This window comes from Limulus polyphemus, unplaced genomic scaffold (genome assembly GCF_000517525.1).
Source record: "Limulus polyphemus unplaced genomic scaffold, Limulus_polyphemus-2.1.2 Scaffold333, whole genome shotgun sequence".
Taxonomy (NCBI): domain Eukaryota; kingdom Metazoa; phylum Arthropoda; class Merostomata; order Xiphosura; family Limulidae; genus Limulus; species Limulus polyphemus.
This window is the reverse complement of record NW_013665943.1, coordinates 542005-558964: the sequence shown is the minus strand read 5'-3', so window position 1 is coordinate 558964 and position 16960 is coordinate 542005. Positions and strand designations below refer to the sequence as shown.

Here is a 16960-nt window from a genome sequence, read left to right as displayed (position 1 = left end):
TTCATTTTTTTTCTGCTCTTACAGAAAATGTTTATTTAGCTACTTTCTTTTTTACCAATTCACTAGCTAAAGTTTCCAGCCAGGATAATTGGTCCAGGATATAACACCATACTAATTTTTGTAACACTACAGAATTTTCAAAATTTCAGTACAAATTTGTAAGATATTTTATAAACAGTTGATCAAAATGCTTTGCTTTGACTTTGATCTTGTACATATATGATGACAACTCACTAAATTATTTTTGCAATATAAACATAAAAGAGGGTAAACCAACTATTTTGTACTATTTAGATCGTTAATTCAAATAATCTAACTAAACAATTCAGAATTACTAATATGAAGAAGTTTAAGAAGAAGTGGAATTGCCGAGTTCTGCTGATTTAAAATTGTATTCAGTTAGATCTTTTTTAATAATTTGTTGCTGCTCATCTTCAGCTCCATAACTTGTTGGTTTGTGATAATTAGTAAAGCTGAGGATGAGTAGCATTTAAGGATTTGAAAGATTGGTATTTGCTGAAACAAAGCTGGTTTTTCTTAAACTGTAATATTGTTTCATTTTAACGATTCTTAATAAAGTAAAATATATGTAATATTTAAAAAAGCATGACAAATATATTTTCTACTAAGAAACCATAAATGAAACTGAGTGGCTTATATTGTATCAAAGTAATTGACTAGTAGGTAAATATACATTTACATAATAGTTTTTCTCTAAAATAGAAAGTGCAAAAAAGTATTCTGTTGTTGCATTTACACAACTTTATTTTCTTATTGCAAAATTTAAGAGATATGTATTTTATTTTAGAAAATACTAGGTTACTAAATTGCATCTGTAACAAAGGGGAGAAAATTATATAGTAAAAATGTATCTAATTTTTTAACACTTACTCCTGTCATGCACTGTCCCATCAACCTTCGAGCATGAACTTCTTGACCCTGACCCATAGAAATAGCACGGCAATCTATGCCCTTCTTTTTAGATAAGGTTTCAATCTGACCTGTTGGATCAGAACCCATAGAAAGAAGACAAATAAGAGGGGTTCTTGTATTACTCTCTTTCCAGGTATGCTCTAAATTTAGAATAACTGGATCAGCATACTTTGCTCCCATTACATCAGAAATGTATTTCCTGGCTTGGAACAGCATTCGATCTTGACACCAACACCTGCCAAAATCACAGAACTTCTTAAATACCATGTTTGTTTACTTATATTTTTATATTTCCTATCTGAAAATAAATATTATAAGTATGATATAATAAAATGATTTTGAATATGCATATCAGCAAGTCACATGAAAACCATAGCAGACATAAAGTTGCATCATAAGGGCATGTATCAACATTACATTTTGACATTGCTTGACTTTTTTGCAGGTAGCCTGATGCTACAAAAAACTAATTGCTTTTGGGAAGTGTATGTAACAGTCCTTTCTGATGCAAAATAATTATGCACTCAGAATACCAAGACGTGTTCAGATTGGAGATTAAAATGTCCATGATAGGGATAATGCTTATATTTAATGGAACTGGAAAACAAAAGTCGATGAACCAGCTCAGGACACTAGGAACATCCAGAAAGAGACCTAAATAAGTCATATCCCAGCTGTAGTAAGCAAAATGTGACATCTGGTAATAGTTTAGAATCCATAAACATAAATGCTAGTATCAAAAGCTATCAACATGTCACACACAACAGTATATAACATAATCAAGAAAAATGTAGAAACAAGGCTAAAAAGGTATGGGTTCACCAAGATAAGGTTTTTCCATTCATACATCTTGTTCAACCTTATACATACCACAAGCAACTGGAGAATCAAAACAGTATTGATACTATTTCATACAAAGATATAGTGGTTAAGTTGCCAACTACACTACCTATGAAATTCTTTGTGATTAAAGTGTTGAAATAGGTGCTGCAAAATAGCTATCCCTCTAAACTAGATGGATTATGGTAAGCTATCAAGGAGCAATGAAGAGCCTTGTACATGATAGCCTTACAACAAAGCCTTTTGCAACTATATTTCAGGATTATTGTTAATATGCAAGGTAGTTATATAGAGCATGATCAGATGTGATAACATGGACTGTAACAATGTGGTGAGGCTCCACAGTGTTTTAATATAAGTTTGTACCCAACCTCTAAAACACATACTTTTTTTCTAGCCAAAGAAAAATAAAAACGACAGCAGTTCAAATTTTAAGTTGAACAAACTTTAATAAATAGGGTTCAAATACTTTTTGAACATAGAATTCAAAGACTGTTTCATATCTTCAAGATATTTTTCCAAGACATTTTACTTTACAAAGTCTGGTGTTAAAGACATGAGTCATCAAATTATCATATGGTTTGAAATTTTTAATGTTCTAGCTCTATCATGTAATGAAAATGATTTAATGCTTTTACTGTAGATATACATAAAGTCCCTTTCTTAGGAAGCTACTAGATGTCAATGGAGTACTTATCAAGTTGATTACAGGAGGACAGACACAATATTCAGTTGTTAAATTGCTACATATTAAAAATGTCAGTATTTTTAAGTTATCATTTTTGTAGTTAAAGTTGAAATGAAAAATTTAATACAAGAAATTGGGACAGAAATAATTAAAGTTTCAAAAAACAATTTTCAAGGACTTTCCAAGTGGGTTTTTGAAAGTAAACAAGTTTTATACTAGTATAAAAACAGTAATGAGAGTCTTTAGAGGCTATTTAATGAAGATATCAAAAATTAAATTTTTGGAACAATAATTATTATTTGTTCTTTATTTTTCAGTGGTAATGGATATTATTCTGAAAGTCATAAATATGAAAGGAAAATGATGTTTGTAATAATTATTACATTACAGCCTAACCTGATAAACAAAAGGCGATGGAAGGAATCCAGTGACATCTGATAGCCACTTGGAATCTCTTCTTCTTCTGGTGCATCATTTTCATACCAACTTTTCCATGATTTCTCATTTTTCTTTACCTGTAATTCAACAATATGTTATTTATTTATTTAATTCATATTTTGATACTTATTTCAAGTGTTATCAGTACAAGCTAATTGTCAGATTTTGTAGACAGATGCTTTCCAGTAGGTATCTGTGACTTGTTGGCAAAAAATTTCAACTATAAAAGACAGCAACACAGGCAGCTAGTTTTAAGAATAATATATTAAAAACAAATTAAACATATATACAAATGGTTGTTACACAGTTGTATCCAAACCTTTAAGTTAACATTTTCCTAAATTGAAAATGTACTTCCAATAATACTTACCTCCTCTCAATACACAATTAACGATATGTGTGTCATTTCTCTTGATAAATGTTCATGTCAGACAAAACAGAAACTGAGACAGATACACGGCAACCTCAGAAATTAAACCCCGATGCCGTGCAAAAGACTGCATAACCTCTATGCCAGAAGCTTGAGCTTCTGGATAGCCATGTGTACTATGTCAGATTATGAAAAAGACTGCATAACCTCTATACCTAAAGCTTGAGCTTCTGGATAGCCTGGTGTACCATGTCAGATCATGGCTGCCTCCACAGAGATAGCCTAAGAAAAAGTGGAAGAGGTGGACACTCCAGAAGGTACTGCAGAAGTAGAAACCAGGATGTAGCAGCCAATCTGGTGCTATTGACAAGACCCAACAATGAGTTGGAACAAATCATATTTAGTACCCTGGGTAACATATGAAGTGGAGAGAAGGCCTAGAGTTGTAATCCCATCCTGTCCTGATGGAATGCATCCATTGCCAAAGCCCAAATATGAGGTACTGGAGACCAAATTGCAAGTAGTTGGGTGATCCAATGAGAGGCCAACCCACCCATCAAAGTTGTAAAATGAGAGCCAATCCAACAGAACCTTATGATGAAACATCTACTCTGTTGGGAGAATCTGTCTGGATTAAGACAATTGACCTGCTACCACAGGAATCATCCATGGAACAAGCTAGTAGGGTGATAAAATAGGAATGGTACAAAATTTGATAACAAGCAGCTCTGGACCAAGTGTCTCCTATATGAGAAACACAAGACCCCACTATGGAATTGTCAGAGTTAAGCCTGAAGATTTTCCCTTAATAAGCCCAGACCATGAGATAGTGCCTGTTGAAGAGCAAGAAGGACTAAAACATTATGTAGGGAAGCCTCTTCCTCCATGCATAGACCCTGGAATTCCTGATCATTGGTATATGCACCCCATCCTTGAAGCAAGGCATTTGTGAGGAGATGGAACTCTGAACGAGATGGTGGTAGAGGAACCCATATCATAGTAGTGTCCTGACTTAACAACCCTTCGAAATCAAAGAATGATCCCAACTAAAGAAACTGAGGAATTCAGTGAATCGATGTTTATGATCTCTTGGTCACATAAAGATCATAAAAAGGATCTCTTATGCTCTTGTCCAAAAGGCATGAGAGATTAAAATGATGCCCACATTCCCAGAAGAGAAAGAACCATCCATGCAGTGGGTTCTGGAGAGATGAGTAGAGTCTGGCATCTTATTCCATAGCATTGAGTCAGATGGGAGTCAGTTGACTGATAGACAAAATAAAAAATACCCAGACTGATGACATATTGAATTGGAGCAAGAATAGATGTCTCAGCCCTGAAAATGAAGCTTGGTTGTTTCTGAAAGTAGAATCAAGATGTGATGTTCTGACAATTGATGAGATGGTGACAAGCAGTAACCAGTCATCCATGGAATGATATGTACACAGTGTGATGGATTGTAGGCAACGAAAAAAAACTTGTACAATATGGCAAAAACCTTGTGAAGCTGATGTGAGTCCAAAGCTAAAAACCTGGAACTGCAGTACCTGACCCTTGTGCACAACGAATGTCAATAGTGGTGGGACTGCACCACTTTGGCTATGTGCAGATAGGAGCTGACTACAACAAACTTGGACATCTAAAATCCCAGTAAAAAATGTCAGCTCAGATTGAGGAACGAGTAGCTTTTGAACCTTGGAGAATCTAGGTATTGATATAGACGAGAAAGATTGATGACTGGACACCAATCTTCTATCTGTATATTTTGCCAACCAACAGGAATAAAACCTCAGAAGAACAAGCACAACACTCTCACTACCCCCAGACCAACTAAACTCTGATAGCTCTAGAACTAAGTTCAAAATCCCAATGATCTGTGAAAGATGGAATCCCTACAGGTTAGGTGTATAATAGTGGTGAAGATGCAAACTGACTGACTAATCCTCACTCAAGGACCTGCAGTTCCTGGATCTGTGGTTAAGGTGAGTGGCTCCCCCCCTCAGATTATTGTGTGATGCTAGATATCAGAGGTGGGATAGGAGAAACCTGATTTGCCTCTGTGCCACAAATAATATTCCAGGAATTCATACCATAAATTGGCTTGCCAATTGGAATAAAAAATTTATTTTTAATTATTCTTATTAAAATCAACTAGATAACATGAATAATGTTCAAAGTATCTCCGAACAATCGTAATACTGGGAAACCCATTTGTGATGCTTTTTTGAGAAGAAGTAATAATATTATCTGAATGAGGTGCTTATATACAGTACCAGAAAAGTTGAAGCATTGACGTAGGTGAAGAGGGTCATGAGAGAAACATTGCCAAGGGCAAATAAGTGGGGTATAAAAAACTGGAGCAATCGAGAAAAAATCAGACCAATGATTAGATCGGCAAAAGAAGAAACCCTGGTAGTAAAGTAAAAGCTGTAAGTGGGAGTAGAGGTATGTATGTTTCGGAAATAATTCTCTTTTTCATCAAAGCCCACACATGCAGGTTCAATTACTTTAGAATCCAATTAGCAAGATGAATTATTCTTCTCTACACTGTTATTACAATACAGTCTGTGATAATTTCACTGCAAAAATCACCACTATACACTCTTTATCACTAAACTTACAGTCACACAGTCTAGAACTAGAACTCAATAATGATTTTTTGATGCATATTTATACCACGACAGAAATCTAGAACATTCCACACAATACTAGATTTCTGATGCAATAATACTCCATTAAACCTAAGAGTAACTCAGAAAGTTCTAGCAACATGGTGCAATAATCTTACTGTTGTGAACAATCATTAATTCATAACAATTGAACTACACAACATATGATTTGTAAACAGTTATCTAAACAAACTTTTAATAAAATAGTTTCTAAACATAACCAAGTATGACGTCCTTGATATATAAACTATCTAAATCATAACACACAAATGAAACTTAAACAGTTGTGCATATCTGACACTGATACATATTCACAATGAGTTAATATGTTGAAAGAAAGCTCAGAAATATGTTGTCTTATTATTTTCTTAGAGTTTACTCAAATTCCATATTTGTTTGTATTTCAGTTGGCAGATATTTCTTTCATTATTACAAACTGAACAATAAGAGTAAAAAAAGTGGAGGGGAATGATATCAAACTGTTAATTTCCAATTTAATGCTATGAACAAATTTTTATACTGAGAGTTAATTGCACCTCATTTAAACAACATTCCAGATCTTGCACTGCACTTTAAAACTGTTCATTCTTTATTGATCATGATTAATCTAATTGCTATGATTAAATTCTATTTGCCTGAGACCACAATTTTAAATGTAGCAAGCTTCTGCAAAATACAGAAAAGTTAAACAGAAATGTCTAGACTAATTTTCCACAGTTCTTTCACTTTTTGTAGAATTGGATTCCAAGACTACATTTTAAACATACAAACCAAAAGTAAAAAATCTCACTGGAGCTGCATCAGGGAACTTAACAGGCATGTAGTCAAATGGGTCTGCTGTGATTCCAATTTCTTTGGCTATTTTTCTCATGAAACCATACAGGAATGTTTATCAAATTGCTAATGGTAATAGAAGATATGCTCAGCTTCATAACATGGCTCTTAGTAATCATTAGTGAATAAAAATATATAACACTCAAGATAGTAACACAAATACCCGATTAACACATTATATTGCATAATGCAAATATATACTTATTAATATTTTTAACTTGAAAGTCAAACATATTAAAATATCTTTTCCTTCCTAGCACCTTTGCAAGAATTTCCTGAAACTGATGTAATTTGCTGAGTTCAACCAGGTTCAACCATGATATATCAGTGATCCACTTGGCTGGTTTTGGTGGCACAGTTTTAAGGTCAAGAGCAGCTCCTCCTATTGGCAAATAATTATATTTTCATAATGTGTAACAATTATATTGCAACTGAAATTCTGTAAACCTGAAAATACAGTGGACCTTTATTTTTAAGCAGAAAGTTTTATAAAAAATGTTTAAATTCATTAAAAGTGTCATGAAAGAAAAAGATCTTGGTATAATGGTTGATCAGTCTCTTAAGCCATTAAAGCAGTGCTCTGTTGCTACTGGTAGAGCAAATAGGATTTTAGGTTGTATCTACAAAAACACTGAATACAAGTCTAAAGAGGTTATAATTTCATTGTATAAATCACTGGTTAGGCCACATTTAGAGTACTGTGTTCAGTCTTAGGTTCCTTACGTCAGGAAGGACATTGAATTCTTGGAAAGTTTTCAGTGGAGGGTTACTAGAATGGTGCCTGGGATGGAGGGGTTATCATATGAGGAGTGATTAAGGCCTTTGAAATGATTTTTTCTTAAACAAAAAAAAGAGAGTTAAATGGGATCTGATTGAGGTATTTAAGATTGTAAAAAGAACCAATAGTGTCAATGCATCATCTTTTTTTCATACTTAACAGCGAGAATAGTAGGATTAGGGGACACAAATATAAATTTTGGTAAGGTAGCAGTCATCTTCAGCTAAGACAGTTTTAGTTTTCTAACATGGTGGTTGGCCTCTGGAATGGATTGCCTTCTGATGTTGTGGAGGCAGTAAATTTAAATGAGTTTATGAGAGAGCTTGATAAGGGCTGGCTTTAAGATTTTTATTTTGTTTTATTTATTTTTTTAATTTATTTATAACAGTGTTTTATTTATTTTTTAAATTTATTTATAACAGTGTGTAAGCTAGAAGTTTTATGTAAATGGTGCATAAAATCTAATTTATACCAAGCCAGGCTATTGGTGAGTTTCTGTTTAATACAATCTCATTGCTCTATAATTGGTAGACAATATATAGACATTTTAGCCAGGAAATATTGAAATTAATAAAATTGTCTAAGGTGGTAGGAATAGTGAAATACTGATTGTGAAAGAGTTAACAGGACCAAATAAAATTCACTTTGATACTAACTATCTCACAACCATATCAGAAATATCAAGAAACTGTACCAGAGATATCTTATACATCTCATTCACTATGATTATGTCACAGATGAGAAAGTACAGAATACTCCCTTTTGCAACAATTTTGTACTGATAGACTGAATGGAAGGTAGCAAGTCAACAGCTGCACCACTGCAAATACTTGGGCCAATTTGTTCTAATCAAAAAGTGGTATTTGACTGTTACTCTTATGGTGCACCAAGTGGCCTAAACTGAGGAGAAGTTTTTGTAGCAACAGGCCATGAAATACAAATTCTCAAACTCACAGTCTGGGCATGCTAACCACAAAGGCAAGACTGACTCTAATTCCTACTTATAATAAAATACAAACTTTACATTTATATAATGCCTAATGTACCTGTAAAAACATTCTTGTGGTATTTTTAAATAATACATATATTGAATCTAAGTTTCAAATGGACAGCAACTGCCTGTTGTAGAAACATACAAATGTAGAGGATGACATTTTGAAAGTCTTCCACCTTTCATCTTCAGGTCAGTGTGTATGTGGTGTAGTTTGGTCTTTATAGTGTTCTAGTAGATTGTGGAGAGTGTATTATGATTGGTTGGCTAAAACACGTTTCTGATTGGATGAGAGACTTCCTGTAGCCTCAACCAATGGTAGCCACAGTGTACTCACCTCGAATCCTAAATCTCTGTTTAGTGAAGGTTTTATTGTGTTAATGTAAAACGATTTTTTAATTTTTCTTATCTTCCAAAATTTGTCTGTGTCGATGATTCTAGCTTTTTCCCAAGGAAAATAATCGTTGTTTTTTAAAGAATTTTTTAGTTTTCAAGAATACATATATTTATTTGATATCAACTGGAACATGAAACCATATTGTATGTAAGAAATTTACATGCCATTTATTAAAAAACACCCATATTCATTTGCATTAACACATATGCCATGCATTTTGTAGTTTATACAGGTTCTTTATTACTGTAATTCCACAAAGATGGCTACTTGGAATAATATGACTTCAGTGAGAAAATGCTTTAGCAATTAGGTTACAGAAAATTAATAGAACTTAATATGAATGATGCAGTGCTTTGGTGCTGCAGGTGTGATCCATGGTGCCATGGGCAATATATTTGTAAGCATATAATTGATTTATGAAACATTTCCAACTATTAGAAAGTGTGATGCCAAGTGCATATTGTTAGTTATAATAGAAACCCAAATTTTTACTTTTAGAATGTTTAATCAAAGACTGGAAGATCAACTAACTAAATAAATATAACCAAATTCCCTTAAAATGCTAATATTATTGATACCAATATTGGATTTATACATAAATATACAAACAAGTATGGAACACATAAGAAATATTTATAGCATTTTACTGGCAACATTGAAATAATAGTTTAGTAACTCATATACTATCTTAGATATATTCAAGTAAATTAGAGAGTATCTATATAAATAAACACCAATATGTGTTTGTATCTTTCTTATACGTTTCCACATTTCTTGATCAATCAGCACCAATCTCAACACAATGATACAGAATGACATGGGGGGACATCTAATTTTGGAAAAACTACCAAATAAACACAACTTGACATAGAGATACAGGATGATGTGAGGAAGGTCATGGGGATATTGTTACCTTTATGTATTTTTATTGTACTTTTAATGTTTATTATGTTAAGAAAAAAAATATAGAAGCACAATTTCCTATCCTTTGTTGCAAACAAGTTTTTATTTCACCCGTCAAACGGATGGGTACTCCAGCTAGTATCTAATAATAGATTCTTTACTAGATGTAAAGTTTTAGATCACAACACTTAAAAAAATTTGATAATGAAATCCAATTATATGTCAAACATTAATTCAATGAAGACCACCTAATACATTCCTGTAACACAGTTCAGTTTCTTATGTATTTTTGTCTGATTTTTTTTGGAAAACTATACATTTTTGGAAAGCTTATTACATAAGGAAACTAAAAATCATTGTTTGCTTTTTTCATGTTAATGGTATGGTGACCATCTTGGATATCAAAATGGCAACCTATTATAGCATAGATTTCCCTATATACATATCCCTTAGCAACACAGTATCAGAACCTTAGTGACTAAAACTAATACTGGCTATGAGGAAGAATATGGTTTCTCTTGCAACACATCAAACATGTCTGAAAACCATTATTTCCAAGAAATAAGCTAGTGTGTCTTCAAATATGTTAGATATTTAGTGTTGTATCAATACAGAAGACTTGCTGTAACAATATAGTTTGAATGAAAGTAAATGAAATTATTATATAATGTCATGTTTGTTTATTGATTCTTTAATAAAAAAGTGTGTGTGTGTATATATATATATGTATATGAATATAAGTACCAGGTGCTAATTTGCATTTCTTATCTACAGTATGCTGTGTGATATTAGAGTCATGTCAATAGTTCAGTTGTAATGAAATTTAGATTACTGTATTTTTGGAATTCAAAATGGTCCAGGGTATTTCATAATAACACATCCAATCATACAATCTCTTATGTATGCACACATAAAAACACATACTTGTTTGTCTGATAAAGGTCAAATTTTCAGTCTTAAATTATTCAATCCTGATCTGGTGAACTGTTCACTTTTGGCTCATGGTAAGGTTTTGCTTTCTTTCAGGCTTCATTTAGTGGATTATAATGGGTAACTTACCTGTATTTTGACAGTCTGATACAACACAATTACCAATGAATTGGAAGTTGTGTATATTGTGCCAAAAAGACTGCAAAGACAAACTCATACAACCAAAGTTTGATTGTTATCAACTTTTGTTAGAAACAGTGAAGGAGAGAGCAGATCTACACGATGGTGAATATATATACATCCACAGCCACCTTGCATCAAAGACACCGTACAGAAGGAGAAAGCAATCTGGCATTGTGGTTGCTACGCAAATGCTACCAACAAGGTGAGGGTACAGTGAGTCAGAGACCGGAAAAAGCATGCATTAGCAACCAGAACATTTCATTATATAGAGAGAAGTGGCAAAAGAGAAAAGGTATTGAATTCAACAGATGATACACCAACCTCATCAAAATCTTCCTGACCATTCACACAATCATCAACAGCTCCCTCAGAAAATAAGCTGTGTTTATTTTGTCAAACTGATACCAAAAAACAGCTATTTAAGGTTCTAACTGAGAATGCTGGCAATGCTTTGAAAGATGCCATAGAAACCTATCGAAATTCAGTTCTGATAACCACGTTCAACACATCCATCTCACCACCTGATGCCCATGCAACTGATGTGAGATATCACAAAAATTGTTGGATTCAGCACATCTTTTATGTTTTGCAAGATAATGCATGAGAAAAAACAAGCACAGACAACTCTTTGTAGACTGCAAACTTATCAATGTGATTTATGTTCAAACAAAATATAATGCATATCTCTCAATGAAAGACATAGAGACTACGTATTTGAACATGCTTGGTGAGGATGCTTTGGCAAATCATACACCTTGTTTCACTAAACAATGGCTAAAAGAAAACATTCTTTTGGCATTACCATATGTCAAGTCGATTCTACAAGCCAACAGAAGGATGCCTTCTATATTATACTGTCCAGATATATGCAAAGAAGGGTTGGTACATGAAGCAATCACAAAGCCTGAAAATGAGATGGATAACATGAATATCTTGTTCGAGGCAGCATATTTGGTACACAGTAGCATCATGAATTTTTCAAAAAACAGCACAGAACAGCATTCATTACTAGTTTTGAGTAATACTGATAATGTGTCGGCTGAACTTTACACACTTATTTACTAAATTATGGTCTGGATGGGGAGAAGTTGGAAACTGAAGCCAGAACAAATACTGTAGACAGAGCAGCACTGACTGTAAGTCAGAATATTATGTATGGCATCAAGTCCACAAGGCAATTAAAGTTCAAGCCATTCCATGATACTGCAACATTCAGGATAACACATTCAAAAGAAAACCCTCAAGTATTGGGATTAGTGTTGACTGTTCATTATGACACAAGAAGATAATTGATCTGCTAAGTGCACACAATTAGTGTTTCATACAGCTCAGCTTTGCTACTGGAAACCTCTCTTGCAAATGTAGTGGTTGCAAATTCCAAGCAATTTGATGGCTTGTATATAATGCTCTTCCTAAAGAAAGGCATGTTTGTCTTTTCTGCCATGGATAACACAGATTTTTCTGAAGACACCGCCAATAGTAAAGTACTAATCATTGTAGTTATCATGGCAGTCTACCAGAAAGCCAATGTTCCAGGTGAGCAAATTTCATCATCTTTACAGATTGAAGATTAAAAACGTGTTTCTGTCACTCATTATCACAACTCAATGATCCTATACAAGAAACCAAAAGGAGGACCATGGATGCAACTGACCAACATGACTCAAATGGGCTGGATTGTTGCTTCTTCTCTATCTAGGTTGAAATAAGAGTCTTTCAGGTAAGATCTTGAACTGGTGAAGCTACAACTCCTTTGTGCCAGTATGCCAGAAAGTAACCTATGTTATTGCTCTGCCACTACTCCCAGAACTAGCACATGAATGGTCAACTTACTGACAGTAATGGTGCAAGCCCAAAAGTTGAAGAAAATCACAATTGGACAAGATCCTGTTACTGTAATTAAATTCGACATAGTACTTTATGAAAAGGTAGTGCAGTTGCTTGATGCCAAACCTAATCTCAAGTCCAAAATCATGCCAAGACTTTGTGAATTGAAGGGCCTTGGCTTATCAATAAAAAGTTCTAGCATTGAAAATGCATGGGTAGAAGCTGATTTTTACAAATCAGCAACTATAAGACAAATTCTAAAATGTACTCACTAGAAGTGATCCCTTCAAGCCCATATATGCTCATACTTAGTTCTGTTTAATATAGCTCTGGAGGAGTTCTTCAAGGAAAATCTTCACTTAAAAGACGTCTGCTTGAAAAGAACAGCAAAGTAGCTTTCTCAGCATCTTTGAGCATCTCAACAAAACCCTCATCTCATTTTAAGAAAATTAAGCCCAAAAGCTTCTTCCACATCTGTTTGGCTTAAAGCTGTTCACTGTGTGGGGTGAAGAGAAATCAAAGTTTCTGATCATCTTGGGTTGTCTTTCAGGCCTCAAAACTTCTTTGAAGCTTGAAAGATCTTAAACATAAATTTCTGCTATGGATTGGATTGGAACAGCCAATTGTTGGATATACAAGACTGTTTAGTTTAAGAGTTATTATTTAGTGATTTGATATTTAATGTTTATTTAGTTTCATAACAAGAGTGTTAAAAGTGAATTATTTTAAAAGCAATAGTTATGACAAGTTTTGTTACGTAGCTCAGTATGAGTTGTACATTGTGTAAGCAATTTAATTGTTGTACTAGGCTTTTGTAATACTGTTGACATCGTCTTACTCAAAGCTTCAAAGTTTTCCTTGCTACATTATATATTGACGTTACTGGAGGGCTAGATTATTTTTATAATTTTCTGTTGTGTATTATAAATATCTGCAGATATAGAGTGCAAGTAAGAAGTTAGTGAAAGTAAGTTAGTGGAAGTTAAGTTAGTGAAAGGGAAGTTAGATGGTGCGATTGTTAGTTTAAAGATAAAGAATAATAATTAGTTTTGTCAAAGGGTGTTCTAAACTAATTGAATCCACCTGTGTGGACTCTAGTGGAAAGAAGACAATACAACTGTAATAACCAATAGTGTAACGAATTTTTGTACATATGTTTGACTGTTTTTTAATATGTTATTTTAAAACAAGTGGATTGTATGTTGTCCATTTGCAGGTTTGAAGCTTCACCTTGAAGCTGGAGAAGATCTGAGTACGATACTCTTTGCAATAACTTGTATAAAATATAAAAGACACTGGTCTTAGTACATAGCTAGCTGAAATGCACACCTTAAAAATGGACCATCCCGAGACCTGGGATTAACTGGAAAATGTCAACATTTTAGTCAACAAAAGTCGTATTCCTTTTGTTTCCATTGATGCTGATCACACATGGAAACATTTTAACAACTCCATGAAAGTTCACTCTAGATTGAATGGTATCTCAAGAAATGCCAGTGCCAGACTGCATTTATTCTTAGCAGCGCCAGAACTGGCATGCCTGTACAGTCAATTCAACCTGAATGAAAGTAACAATAAAGGGAATCATGACCTTGCACCAAGTGTAATCACATAAGATCGGCAATCTGTGGACAGGCTAAAGAAAGCTATCCTTAGTCATGGTAACTCTTTCACTGATGAAGGGGATCGACTTTACAATTTGGTAAACCATGCCTATATTCCAGATGAGTATATTCTACAGATCTTCAATATTGATGAGACTAGACAGAAACTGTACAAAGAATATGATTCTGAGAAAATCAATGGAGATGTCAGCCTTTTTGCTTCAGTAGCAAAGGAGAACAACAAGATGTACCTTTTTGGCAACAAAACAGTCTCAGTACAAATTTGTGACAAGATCATAGACCTGAAAGAAACAAAGGATCTATATGGATGATGATGGTGTTATCTATATATATATGTATTGGCTAAGTCCATCCGAGATACTGACCAGAAACAAGCAGTTGGTAACTTTGAGTTCACTTTGACACCAAGAGCACTTTTTGCACCAAATGGGTTAATACTACCAAATAAAAGTTTACCAACATTCTGGATAATATAGCTGCAGAGATTCTTGAAAATGTTGCATGAGATCCAATTATTCATGAGCCTCTTGATGACAGAATTCAACCTAGTCATAGAATTGCAATGATAGATGTGATGGTGCTCATCCAGAAGTTAATGACAAAAACTCCTACTGTGAAGACTGACAAATACCTTATTGTATGTATGCTTCAATGATAAACTCCTTGTCTAACTAGAAGCTATAATAAGATCTTTCTTGATTTTTTACACCTACAAGCCAAATCCAAATTTGTTGAAAAGCATGATGAGAGAGATGCCACTGGACAGTGCCTATACAACACAAAGTGTTAAACATCAAACACATCAGCTTCTGTCTCACAATCAAACAAAGAGTGATTTGACAGATTACCTTATGCAGAGGACTATCACCTACAACAAAAACTCCACTAAGTTGTTCATCATCTCAGCCTATGGTCATACAAAGTCCAACAAGGATCTTCATTTTGACGATAATAATAATCACGAAGAAGCTGATACTTTGATGATATGTCTAGCAGTGTCTGCATCATGTTGAAATGGTAATGATTGATCATCTTCTCTCCAGACGCATCTTCTCATACTCACAGTAGCCAACTGTGATCTTTTGCTCCCTTAGACATCCTTCTTTATTTCATAAGGTGTTATTGAGATAATAAAGATTTGGACACCTCTTGGGACCACCAAGGCAAAGGCATTACCTTCATTTCATGCATTTATGGAAACTGATAACAATTTCCAGTTTTCTCAAATATGCAAAGCCACCCAGTTCAAAATATACTCCAAATCAAATGATAACATAATTCATGCCATAAGCATGCTTGGTGGATCTTCTGAGGTTACAGAGAGTTTAATATCTACTCTACATTAATTTGTATGTGCAAAATATTGCCCTAAAGGAATCAATATCAGGAGCATCCCTGAATTACCATGGAATCTCTTCTGTAAGCATATGGCACAGAGTGACAGATTACCACCTACTATGGGAGTACTCATGGTGCACATCAAAAGAGCTCATGTCCAGGCCAAGGTATGGAGTCAGGCAAGTGTACCTCAGCAATGGTTGCTAAATCCTATTGAATATAGCTTGTACAAAAATACAGAGGGTCAATTCAAGCCTAAAAGAACAGGTATACTATCAGCTCCCAGTGCTATCATTGAGATGGTTAGGTGCCAATGCAAGGGCAATTCTCATCACAGAGATGTTCTTGCAAATCTAAAGATTTGGCATGTACAGACCTCTGTTTATGCAATACACATTGAGAGAATAGAGATTGTGCATACATGGAGAATCATACACCTAATGATTTCACTGATCATGACATCTAATTACATCTTCTGTTAGCTTTGTCATCTGATATATCTCATTTTATTATCACAATATACATATATTGGTATAAGAAATGATTCATTGTTGTTTCCATGTATGTATGTTATTTCTAATAGTGCAAAAGACAACCAAGAATTGTTGGTACTTGTTTAATGATTTATGATGTTATAATGATACATCAATAAACAAATAAATAATTTCAAGATTAGTATAGATTTATGGTCATTTCCCAGGTTGAGCATGTAGTTGCATCCATTCATCTCATTTTTTTCAGGTGCTTCTCAGTCTTCATTAGCCTTTCCAGTACATAAAGTGGGCAGTGACAAATCCCATTTGAACTCAAAAGTCGATTTGCACATAATTTGTAGGCAGTTTACAGTAAACAAGTCATTGATGGGCTAAAACTGTGATTTTGTAATAATATGGGCTATTATTTGTTCATTTTGATATCCATCCAATATGGCAGTCACACTGTTATTGAGATATGACTGATTCAATACTGTAGAGTGTAACTTTGTAAATTTCTTTATATTGAATTCAGTTGATTAAAGTTCTTAGAAGGAATATAATGTTGTGTCAGCGAGGTCACGTGACTAGTGTCACACCACGTTTTCTAGAAATATCCTGTTCCTTCGTGAATGCCCTAGCATTTACTAGATTGGGTGTAGTCTGGTATATATACACCTGGAAAAAAGTTAAGCACCCCCGTGTTTTTTTCAAGTGATTCAGATTCGACGTTCTTGTGACTG

General features: G+C 34.0%; 1 protein-coding gene across 1 annotated transcript in view; it reads right to left on the bottom strand.

Moving 5' to 3' along the window:
• LOC106457450 (dynein heavy chain 8, axonemal-like) overlaps positions 1–16960 on the bottom strand; it is a 459787-nt gene that overhangs the window by 39064 nt on the left and 403763 nt on the right. Inside the window, exons 73-75 of the mRNA XM_022383398.1 lie at positions 7033–7154; positions 2858–2976; positions 892–1168 (exon numbers count right to left, since the gene is read on the bottom strand). Coding sequence (XP_022239106.1) covers positions 892–1168; positions 2858–2976; positions 7033–7154 — 518 coding nt within the window. The remainder of the gene's footprint in view (positions 1–891; positions 1169–2857; positions 2977–7032; positions 7155–16960) is intronic.